Source organism: Jaculus jaculus, chromosome 1 (assembly GCF_020740685.1).
Source record: "Jaculus jaculus isolate mJacJac1 chromosome 1, mJacJac1.mat.Y.cur, whole genome shotgun sequence".
In the NCBI taxonomy this organism is placed as follows: Eukaryota; Metazoa; Chordata; class Mammalia; order Rodentia; family Dipodidae; genus Jaculus; species Jaculus jaculus.
The window spans coordinates 171,441,670-171,454,068 of NC_059102.1; the positions used below are offsets into that span (position 1 = coordinate 171,441,670).

Here is a 12,399-nt window from a genome sequence, read left to right on the forward strand (position 1 = left end):
TTCTTCTCAAATAAACAGACAAAAATTCTGGCCAAGATAGAAATGGCCTAGATATCCATGACCTCACAGTGCCTGACACTACCTACACAAGACCATCATAATAGGAGGAAAAGATCATGACATCAAAATAAGAGAGAGACTGATTGAGAGGGGGAGGGGGTATGATGGAGAATGGAGTTTCAAAGGAGAAAGTGGGGGAACAGAGGGCATTATCATGGGATATTTTTTATAATCATGAAGTTGTTAATTAAAAAAAAGTTTGGAAAAAAAATAATCCAGCCAGGTATGGTAACACATGTCTGTCATCCCAGCCCTCAGAGAATATAGGGCCAGTCTAAGCTACATAGTGAGAAGCACTATCTCAAAATAAAACAAAAAGATCTCAAACCTAGACTAAGATATCCTAAGGAAGTATTATTACTATTTGATTTTTTTTCAGGGGGGGTCAGGGTCTCACTCAGCCCAGGCTGAAATGGAATTCACTATGTAGTCTCAGGATGGCATCGTACTCACAGCCATCATCTGCCTCCTGAGTGCTGGGATTAAAGGTGTGCGCCACACCTGGCTAAGGCTGGCTTTTTTGTTTGTTTGTTTTTTGAGGTAGCCTAGGCTGACCTGAAATTCACTAGGTAGTTTCAGGGTGGCCTCGAACTCTCGGCAATCCTACCTCTGCCTCCTGAGTGCTGGGATTAAATGCATGCGCCACCACGCCTGACTTAAGGCTGGCTTTTAACTAATGGAAATCCTCCTATAGGTTTGAGCCATCAAGCCTGACCTCCCTTTACTATTTGAAAAGACTTTAGTCAATTCTGTTTTACAGAATTCCTACTTAGGCAGTTTTAAGCATCTCTGAAGGTTTCTTTCTACTTCTTTCCTAGCTGAGGATCACCTAATGATGGAGCTGGCTAGAAAATCATGAGGATGTCAATGATTCAAAAAAAAAAAAGGGAAGCAGGACAAAGGAGAGGACTCAACAGAATAAAATACATAATTAGGCTGAAAGGATATGCCTTTTCTCATTTTTCTTCTCTATTTCTGGGATACTGATATGTCTCTATCAGAAATCAACCAGAGAGAAAGCCCAGTCCTTCACCTCCCATGGATGCCCCACCCAGACACTTCATGGGGAAAAAACTCACGTGAAGGCAAAGAAGAGTGTTGTAGCTCCCACTAGGAAGATGGCAGCTGCTGAGACCGGTACATACTTGCTGGGTTTGAATCTCTTTCCAGACTCTGAGGGCATGTTGGAGCTCTGATGAAATATCTGCCCTGCCGCATAGCCCAGGCCCACACAGCGGCAGAACAGACAAGAAAATGGGAAGAGGGAAAAAGAGGGAGGAAACTGGGGAAAACAGAAAATATCAAATTATCACCCTTCCCCCTCCCAAATAAAAATGAAAGTCAAAAGATCTCAAATGAAGGAAAGCACATGGGAGGGGGAAAGGTGATTTCTACTGATGAATTACTACCTCCCCAGAAAAAAGTAGAAGGGGAGATTAAGAAACGCAACTTGTATAGTTTAAAAATTGGAGATAAACAATAGGCTGTACACATGCAAATTGCAGGTGGAGACATGGAAAGTCAGACAAATCAAGGTATAGCTCATGGATAGAGACAAGTCTTCGGAAGTTAAGGAGACAGTATCAGGGTAGGGCAGAAACCTCAGAAAAGGGACAATTCCTCTGAGATACAATAGTACCCCCACAACAACCACACTTCCACAAAATATGAGCTGCACCCAGAAGTGGCGTGCCCTAGTTTCTAATTTTATCCAAGAAGAAACTTGGGACCCCTTCTGGCTTTAAAGAGAAGCTGTTTTCACTAGTCCTTGTCCCTTTTCAGCAGTCTTCTTAATGCCACCACGCTCACACCTTGACTTCACCAGAGCTGGTAGTATGACAATGGTGTTTAACTTTTCTCTCTTGATGGCCACAGTTGGACAACAGCTGCTACAGGACTGAGTTGTTAACCCTTTTCTTTGAAGGCAGAGAGAAAACAGACAGCAATACTGTCGTTTTCAATCTCTTCTTGTTATTCCCAAGCCCTTTAGGGGCTCCGTTTCCCATAGAGTTCATGCAAAACTAAAGGAAAATGTAAAATCCTTGAAGCCATGTTCTTCCCAATAAGCAGAATAAGATGAATAAATTCCACTTGATAGTTTAAATGATCATTGTGGATAAAAGGAACATCCCAAAGATGTCCCTGTTTCCAGGTGAGTCAAAGTCTCTGATCTTCTTCCTCAGTCTTGGGCTTCCTGGATGCGGAGCTCAACCAGGTTATGGTGTTTCACCTAGAGAAAACCAAATAATTTTTATCAAAGAAATACTTTCAGGGCATTTCTTACGGACACCAAGACTAAAACCTTACAGGCCACTCTGTTAAAAAGTACCTTCTGAGGGTTGGAGGGATGGCTTAGCGGTTAAGTGCTTACCTGTGAAGCCTAAGGACCATGGTTCGAGGCTTGATTCCCTAGGACCCATGTTAGCCAGATGCACAAAGGGGCGCACGCATCTGGAGTTCATTGCAGGGGCTTGAGTCCCTGGCATGCCCATTCTCTCTATATATTTATCTGCCTTTCTCATTCTGTCTGTTGCTCTCAAATAAATAAATAAAAATAAACAAATTTTTTTAAGTACCTTTTGAAAGAAAAGACTATCTTCCACCTCACTTATATATATTTGAGAAAGAAGCCTAAATGGGGATGAAAATGGATTCAGAGTCCTTCACCTGTTAAAGTGCTGTTCTGATTGTTAGAACATACTTGAGCTAAGGTCACCAAAGGAGTAGCTCTTATAAGGAGCCCTTCTCTCAACAAAAGGGCAGTAACAAATACAAATAATATAAAAATCTAAAAACAAACAACAGCACTGCAGTGAAGGACAGTACAGATTTCTCTTTCAACAAAGAGTATTTATTGCTACAATGAAGAAAGTAATCTCAAAATTATGACAGCAACTCTCATTCATTTCTATGTGTCTCTTTCTATGTCTATGGTTTTTAGCTATAAACTCAAAGAAGCTAAATTTTTGGCTTTCTGCAATCACCCATTAAGGGATGTGGGCAAGAAACAATTTTGCATTAAACAAATGAACTAGGTACATCACAGGAATAGGTCCTTTTCTTCCCAATTCAGTAGTTTTTAATTCTTAACATAGGCCTATTAGTAAGTAAGCTGAGTTCTACCTAATCTAATAAGTTTAAGAATAACAATTACTTTTGTTGCTCATAGTAACAAAATAACACCAGTACCTATATCTTCATGTTACAGTATGCTTTTCATCTAGTGATCTCAAAGCATTTTACTCACATTATCTGGTGACAGCATCTCTTATTCCAACCTGTAAATTGAAGGCTAGAAAATGCTTGAGGCCATTCCACTCAATTACTTGAGCAGCCAGGTTCAGGACCCAAGAGTTCATAAGCCCCTTTGCTGACATAAACCATTTCTTTCTACCTCGTTCTTATCCACCATACTACATGCCCAGTGATAATTTGGAATCTGCACACTAACAATTTCACTTAAGTGAAGAATTTTTTAGAAAGCAGTTTTAAACTGGGAGTGGTGAATCATGCCTATAATCCCAGCACTTGGGAAGCTAAGATAAGATTGTTCATGAGTTCAAGACCAGCCTAGGTTAGAGTCAGACTTCAACAACAACAAAAGAGCTGATCATTTGCCTTTAATCTCTGCACTCACTAATCTGAGGAAAGAGGATCCATGAGTTGAGGCCAGCCTGGGATTACACAGTGAATTCTAGTTCAGCCTGGACTACAGTGAGACCCTACCTCCCACCCCCAGAAGGGGGTGTGCTGGGGAGATGTCTTAGCAGTTAAGGTGATTGCCTGTGAAGCCTAATGACCCAGGTACAACTCCCACAGAACCCATGTAAACCAGATGCACAGGGTGGTACATCCATCTGGAGTACCTTTGCAGTGGCTAAAGGACCTGGCACGCCCATTCTCTAATAAATAAATAAAAATATTTGTAAAAACTGTTTTCCCTTCAAGTAGTCTACTATTGGATATTAAAAGTATCTAGGGCTGGAGAGATGGCTTAGTGGTAATGGCACTTGCCTGCAAAGCCAAGGACCCAGGTTTGAGTCCCCAGGACCCACAAGCCAGATGCACAAGGTGGTGCATGTGTTTGGAGTTTGTCTGCAGTGACTAGAGGCCACAGGCTCATCCTCTCTCTATTTGCCCCCCCCAATTAATTAATTTAAAAAAAAAACTAGTGTCAGTTAATGAACTACAAATGTGCCCTAGAATTTATCACTTCCTCTTACCTGTAGTAAGAAGGCAAAGAAACCAATCTTCAAGACTCATTACCTCTTTAAACAGTGTTTCAAAGAGCCAAACAGAAATGCATGAAGACCCAGAGATGACAAGGTAGTTTTACAATCCTAAATAGATCTTTATTCCCTGATTTTATGGCTAGTTCTGTTTCCTATAAGAAACAAAGTCCAACCTTTCAAATCTAGGCCTAAGTAACCTTGTTAATGGGAAGAAGCAATTTCTTCATCTACAGACAGTACTCTAAAGGCAAGTATTCCCCTCAAAATCCCCAAAATTATAAAATATGGTAAACTATACATCTGGGGTGTGGAGAGACAGCTTAGCAGTTAACATGCTTGCCTGCAAAGCCTAAGGTTCGATTCTCCAGTAAGCCACGTAAGCCAGATACACAAGATGGCACATGTGTCTGGAGTTCGTTTGCAGTGGCTAGAGGACCTGGCATGTCCTCTCTCGCTCTCTCTCTCAAATAAATAAATTTTAATTTTTTAAAATAAAATTACACTTCCTGAAGATCATATCTACAGTTAGGATAGCATTTAAAATCATATATATTTAGATTATACTTTGTACAGAAAAACAACTACATGAGCTAATATTGCCAGAGCAAAGGCAGTCATATAAGGCTGCCCTTTTGGGGACTATAATATTGGAATATAAATGAAATCAGTATCTGAGCTGTTAGGGGAATATATATTAGAAGGGACCAGATAAAATTCAAGAACAGACTGAGTATTAATATATACACACCAAGTCTTAACCAGGAATGGTGGCTCACACCTTTAATCCCAGAGCTTGGGAGGCAGAGGCAGGAGCAATAACACTACAAATTCAAGGCCAGCGAGACTTTGTCTCAAAAAAAAAAAAAAAAAAAAAAAAAACCCCACACACACACCAAGTCTGGGCTGTGTTGCACTTAATAGGTATGAAACCGGAAGGGTGAGTGTGGTAGATCAGTCACACTCAAATGGATCCACACCAGTATCAGCAAGTGTACAAGAATGCTTATGACACATTCAGGCCTAATCATGGCTAGAAATACGTAAACATAAAACAAACAATACTTAGTCTGAAGGATTTAATATGGCTTAATGAGAATACTTCCCTAAAGGAGTGAATGGGTATGAGCGACATAAATTAGTGTTAGGCAGGTATGTGGTGGCACACACCTTTAATCCTAGCACCTGAGAGACTAAGGTAAGAGGACCACCATAAATTCGAGGCTAGCCTCGGCGACATAGTGGAGCTTCAGGTCAGCCTGGGCTTGAAACTCTGCCTCAAAAATAAACAAATAGGACTGTATATATGGCTTAAGGATTAAGGCACTTCAAAGCCAAAGGACCCAGGTTCAATTCCCCAGGACCCACGTAAGCCAAATGCACAAGGTGGCACATGCATCTGGAATTCGTTTGTAGCAGCTGGAGGCCCTGGTGTACCCATTCTCTCCCCCCCCCAAATAAATAAAAACAAACGTTATAGTACAGTACAGTAAACTTCAATTTAGCGATACCATGGAATAATCTACATGAAGCTATCAGGGAAATACCCAAGCTGACGTTTAGTTTAGAGAGTATTATCATTACAGATTGAGGTCGCCAAAGTACATGTCAATATGAATTCTCATCATTCAGTCCTAGGAGACTTGATACAGGGTACACAGACACTAGAATAAAAGGATGGAGAGGCAAATATAAGATCAACCTGGACAAGATGGCATTAATCAGGAAGTGAAAAATCCAAGGCACTAAAGTGATCTGCAGTATAACATGTATCTAATTGTACAACTGCTTCCAGAAACTTTAAGTCACTTTCTTACTTCAGTGTTTCCATTTGGTCACTTGAGTAAAACACTTTCACCTACCTACAGGGAGATGTCTATAGATAAAATAATGGCAAGCACATCCAAGTTCCACTTGTAACAAGTACAAAGTACTAAAAGGCATGGAGTACCTGGTTGGCTGCTGGGGGCAGGAGGGAGGAATCGGACCGATGGGGAAAAAACAAATGATAAAACGAAGCTTGAACCAAAATAAGTATCAACAGAGTGGGGTGAAAGACTCGAGAGACAGACCGGTAAAAGGCCGTAGCGGGAGCAAGGTGAGACCATGTTTGGGGCTGACCACCGCTGGGCCAGGAGGGACGGGATCCACAGAGGCCGAGCCCACGGGGGCCAAGCGGCGGCGCAGCCCGGGGGCGCGGGCCGGGGGCGGAAGGGGCGGCGGCTGGGTGCCAGGCTCCGAGAACCAGGTCCGACGCCGGGCGGCCGGCAGAAACCCGTTCCGAATCCCGGCGGCTGTAGAGGTCCCTGGGCCTCTGGCCGTCGTCTGTTTCGGGGTCTAAAAGGTCCGGCCGCGATCGAACGACCCGGCGGGGGGGGATGGGGCCTTAACCTCCTCCCCCGTCGTTGGTCCCCCTTCCCTAGAGGTCACTCTCCCCTCCCACCTCAGCAGCCAGGCACTTCCGGTTCCGCAGGGGCCGGTGTCCCCGACACTCACCCCGGCAAGGTACCCGTCACAGCTGCCGCCGCTGCCGCCTGCCAGCAGTGCCGTCCGGCCTCTGAGAGGCAGCGCGCGGCCCCCGCACGCTCCACGCCCGCCCCACTCTAGCGCGCTCCCGACCGGCGACACTCGTCTTCCAGCCGGCGCGCGTCCGTTGCCCTCAGTACCGGGTCTGAAGCCCTCCCGACGCTCCCATTGGCTCCCTGGCTCGGGCACGCGCGACGTCTCGCGCGGGGCACGTTCCTCTCATTCATGCGGCTCGCGTCGCCGCAGACGCCTCCGCTCACTCTTCCATTCACCCACAGCCCCCACCCCCACGCCGCTCAAGACCGTGCGCGCGAACCCCGGCGACCGAAGCGACCTCGCGTTCCGATTGGCTGCAAGAGCCCAGCGCCGCACGTACGCAGGGGCGCGGGAACGCGCACGCAAGGCCGTGGGGTTCTGGCGACGACTGGGAGAGGAGTATCGAACTGCGCAGGGTTGAGGATGAGGAATCGGCCAGGCATGTTTTTCTCCTTTTCTAAGTCCCTTTTTCTATTCGTAGCATATGCAAGCAGAAACTTTCAGGAAAAATTCTGCGTTTATGCTGGAAGTACTCAGAAAGGAGCAGCTTTCCTTTCTCAAATCACTAACCCTCCCCACGGAGTAAATATGGTACAGTCCAGATAGGCTTCTGGCGTAGCCAATCACAGAATAGGACTCGCAATCTTCCTGTTTCGCCCCTTCACGCATTGGCCAACCTAGTGTGACTGGCTAGGCCTCTCCATCTTTTTTTTTTTTTTAATAGCGAAAACTTTATTTAAAACAAACTACTGGAGAACTCTGTGAGGCAAGCTCTCTAGGTCCCTAGCCGAATTCCTGGATGGTGGAACAATCTGAGCTGTGGCTCACACTTGGAGAGCGGCGAGCCTAGAAGAGCAGTGTAGGGCAATGGCCCTGCCAAGGGCTGGAATGAAGATGATGGAGAGTTGCGACCAGCCTTGGCGCCATAGTGCCAGCCGTGGGGAGTGCTCGCTTAGCGAGTCAGTGGCAACCCCCAGCAATACGCCCCTTCGTGCTCTTGGTTCTCCACTGTTACACCGAGGATGGTCGCCTTGACCTCACCCAGTTTGAGAATACAGGCTGAAAAAGAAAAGAATTCTAGAATAGCTCCTGTCCCTGGCGAGCTGGTAGCCAACTCTCCGAGATCACAGCGTTACACTTTGCCCTAATTAGCCCAGGACAGCTGCGAACCCAGAAGCATTGCCACATGTCCCCTCCTCACTCAAGTGCGAGGCCATTTCTCACTGAAAAGCAGCGTTATTACATAACAGACCTTCATAAAGGCCTTCCACCAGTCACTTCTGTAAAGCCAAGATCTCACGTGTCAAATGTGATTCTAAACTACTATCTGCTCTGTTTTGACTTCAAAAGGAAGCTTCAGGGGCTGGAGAGATGGCTTAGCGGTTAAGTGCTTGCCTGTGAAGCCAAAGGACCCTGGTTCGAGGCTCGATTCTCCAAGACCCACATTAGCCAGATGCACAAGGGGGTGCATGTGTCTGGAGTTAGTTTGCAGTGGCTGGAAGCCCTGGCACGCCCATTCTCTCTATCTCTATCTCTCTCTCTCTCTCTCTCTCTCTCTCTCTCTCTCTCTCTCTCTACCTGTCTCTTTCTCGCTCTGTCACTCTCAAATAAATAAAAATGAACAAAAATAAAAAGGAAGCTTCATTTCCTCCACTTCACAAACTGTCCAATATCCGTAAGCAGTAATGTCTCTTGGCCCGACAGTACCAAGTGAAAAACAAAAGCCTTCCATCATCCAACAAGAGGTACTCAATACCTCTGGGTCACTAGGGACATTAGACTACTGGATTCTAAGCTCCTTTTTATAGCTGGATGAACACTGTGATAATTTGAATGGATGATCCTCAATATAAAGTTTGTAATTTAGATCTGCAGCCACCTGACTGGAGGAGGTATCATGGGCTAGATCCTTGGAATTCCAGTCTAAAGATATGCAGAATGCTTGAGCTTTGCCTGGAGTTCCTAAGTGTGCTTGCTGGTGTGGCTTTTTCTCTCTCTGCTTGGACCTGTTAGAGTGGGACATCTTCTTCTTCCATTATAGAACTTCCCCTCTATCTTCAATAAGTCCCTTTCTCCATAACTGCCTGGTTTGGAAGTTCATCTGAGGGATGCGAAGCTGTCTGCTACAAGCACTAACAAGGGTATAATCACTGTCCCAAGGCTTAGAGAAAGATTTCATTTTCTATCCAGTTTTCTTTAGGGTCATGCAATGTGAAAGTATGTTTTATAAGACATGTTTAAAACTGCCAGCCACTTCGGAATAATCCAGAGTAAAATACAAATTAAAAAGCCAGGTGCATAGGCTTGGGAGATGGCTCAGCAATTAAAGGTGCTTGCTTGCAAAACTTGCAGCCCTGAGTTCAATTTCTTAGTATCCAACATAAATCCAGGTACACAACATGGCAAAAGCATCTGGAGTTTGTTTACAGCGGCAAGAGGCCCTAGCATGCCCATACTCACTATCACACGAACTCTCTGCAAATAAATAAATACTTAAAAAAAAATTAAAAATCAGGGCTGGAGATGGCTTAGCAGTTAAGACGCTTGAGGGGCTTGCCTGCAAAGCCTGGAGACCTAGAATCAATTCCCCAGTAAGCTAGATGCAAGGTGCCACATGTGTCTGGAGTTAGTTTGCAGTGGCTAGGGTCCCTTGTGCACCCATTCTCTGTCTGCCTCTCTGTCTCTCCTTCTCAAAAAAATAAATAAGGGGCTGGAGAGATGGCTTAGCGTTTAAGTGCTTGCCTGTGAAGCCAAAGGACCCCAGCTCAAGGTTCAATTCCCTAGGACCCACATAAGCCAGATGCACAAGATGGCACATGCATTTGGAATTCGTTTACAGTGGCTGGAGGCCCTGGCATGCCCATTCTCTCTCTCTCTCTCTCTCTCTCTCTGCCTCTTTCTCAAATAAATAAATAAAAATAAAAATTTTAAAAATAAATAAATAAAATATTTAAAACTTAAAAATCAGACACAGTGGTTTACACCTATAGTCCCAGCACTTAGGAGGCTGAGGTAGGATTTCTGACAGTTCAAAGCCATCTTGAGCTACAGAATGAGTTCCAGGTCAATGTGGGCTAGAGTGAGACTCTGCCTCAAAATATCAAAAATGTAGACTAACCAATAGGACATCCAGATTTTTATACTTGAAATAATTTATTTTTATATGAATATCAAGTAATATATTTTTTCCTAGTGGGTTTTGGTTTTTGTTTTCTTCAAGGTAGGGTCTTACTCTAGTGCAATCTGTCCTGGAATTCACTATATAGTCTCAGAGTGTCCTTGAACTCACAGCGATCCTCTTACCTCTGCCGCCCAAGTGTTGGGATTAAAGGTGTGCACCACCGCACCTGGCTATCCTAGTGGCTTATATTTTTTTACTTTTATTTTTTTTGAGACAAGGTCAGGCTAGCCTTAAACTCCTGCCTCTACCTTCCAAGTGCTTGGATTATAGACCACACCCTGATCAGTTCTTAGATAAAACCCAAGGCTTCATGCATACTAGGCAAGCACTGTACCAACTAAGCTACCTCTCCAGCTCTCTAGTGTAGTTTAAGCTTTTTATAAATCCTCTTCACTACCATTTGCTCAGGCCTATAATCACTTTTCATCTTAGCAAAAAGGAGTGACCTCTTCCCTCCTTTCCCAGTACTGGGGATTCAAGCAGGACCTAGATTATGCCAGGCAAACATCCTACTGAATGAGCCATATCCACAATCCATAAATGCTCTTTTTGCATCTAATCCACCACCATTTTCTTTTCCCTACACCTCGATACTCACTGCCCTTTTGTCCTCATGCAGTGTTTATGATTTAGGCTGGGGATGGAGCTTGGTGGTGGAGCTTGGGTTTAGCAATTTGCAGGGGCTGGATTCAGTGCCCAAGTCTCTTGTGTTCCAGTCCTTCCCTTTGTGTTCTGAATCTCATTTCCTGCACCCCTGCTTTGTCTTCAGCTCAAGACTACACTTTTCAAGGTCAGTACTAATATGTCAGTGCTTGTTGGTCCATAGTGAAGTCTCCTTTTGCTAGCTCCTATTATTAACTTTTCTTTGAAGGTGATGCTTGCTGGGGATTAAACCCAAAGAAAGCCCAATAGGCAGGAGCTGTACCACCAGAACTATACCCCAAATCTGACTTTATTTTTTGAGGTAGGGTTTCATTCTAGCTCAGGCCCAACTCTGACTCTTAATTCTATCTTTGCATCCTTCTCATTTCTATTGATGCAGCACCTAAATTACTTCATCTAACCCCACAGCATTTAATGCTTTCGTAGATCAGTGGCACTCAAACACTCCTGCTATTCCCCTACCTGATCTTTGCATTTCCCTAATCTTAGGAGGAATTCTAGGGAGGAAAAAAAGCACTGTTGGTAGATTACTTCTATAATCCCAGTAGACCTAAAATAAGAGGATCCCATATTTGAGAACAGCCTAGGCTAGTGAAACTGTCTCAAAAAAAAAAAAAAAGCCAATCCAGGTGTGGTGACACCTTGGCACATGCCTGTAATCAATCAGAACACTTAGAAAGTGGAAGCAGGGTTACAACGTCATTCTCAGGGTTCATGGCAGTTTTAACACTAGCTGAGATATATGAAACCCTGTCTCAAAAAAAAAAAAAGTTATCCTTGATTCATTTTTTTTTTTTAATTTTTTTTGAGGTAGGGTCTCACTCTAGCCCAGGTTGACCTGGAATTCACTATGTAGCTCAGGGTGGCCTTGAACTAAGGGTGATCCTCCTACCTCTACTTCCTGAGTGCTGGGATTAAAGGCATGCACCATCACGCCCAGCCTTGATTCCATTTTCTTTGCCTTATCACTCATAAGCAAGTCCTGTCCATTTTACAATAAAACGCCAAAGCATAAATGGTAGTGCTCACCAGCTCTACCTCTGCAGCCTAACCTGTCGATTCTCACTTTGAGACTACCAGAGAATCATCCTTTGTGCCCTTTCTTCTCCAAAAGCTTTCCCTTTGTAATCAGCTCTCCATACAGCAAAGATCTCCTAACGTGGATCATGTCATTCCTCTGCTTAATCACCCTCTCCCATGAACTCCTACTGCTCTTAGGATAAGATGCCCTGCTTTATCTGATCTTTCTGGCTCTCACTAGCCTCATCTTTTTAAAAAAATATATTTATTTGCAAGAAGAGAGAATATGAGAATGGGTGTGCCAGGGCCTCTAGCCAGTGCAGACTCCAGATACATGTACTAGTTTGTGCATCTGGCTTTACGTGGGTACTGGGGAATTGAACCCCAGATTGCTAGGCATTGCAGGTAAATGCTTTAACCACTGAGCCATCTCTTCAGTCCCCTAGCCTCATCTTTTGTCACCTCCTCTTACTATTCCAGCTACACTGGCTTTTCCCTTCATTAAACTTAGTAAGCTTCTCTTTATTACAATTTTGCAGCTTCCTTCACTAAGGTTTTGCCAAAGCATCACTTAACTTTTTCAAATCTTACTCGAAATGTATACTCAGGAAGGGCCTTTCCTGACCAATCTAAAGCAGCTTCCCCATGACTCTGCTCTTTATCCCCAAATTTAAGCCAATGGGC

General features: G+C 44.2%; 1 protein-coding gene across 1 annotated transcript in view; it reads right to left on the reverse strand.

Annotated features, from left to right (window-relative positions):
• Window positions 1-6,916, reverse strand: part of Zdhhc5 (zinc finger DHHC-type palmitoyltransferase 5) — a 39,819-nt gene extending 32,903 nt beyond the window's left edge. Inside the window, exons 1-2 of the mRNA XM_045154393.1 lie at window positions 6,786-6,916; window positions 1,140-2,290 (exon numbers count right to left, since the gene is read on the reverse strand). Coding sequence (XP_045010328.1) covers window positions 1,140-1,243 — 104 coding nt within the window. The 5' untranslated portion in view covers window positions 1,244-2,290; window positions 6,786-6,916. The remainder of the gene's footprint in view (window positions 1-1,139; window positions 2,291-6,785) is intronic.
• Between the last annotated feature and the right edge of the window lie 5,483 nt (window positions 6,917-12,399).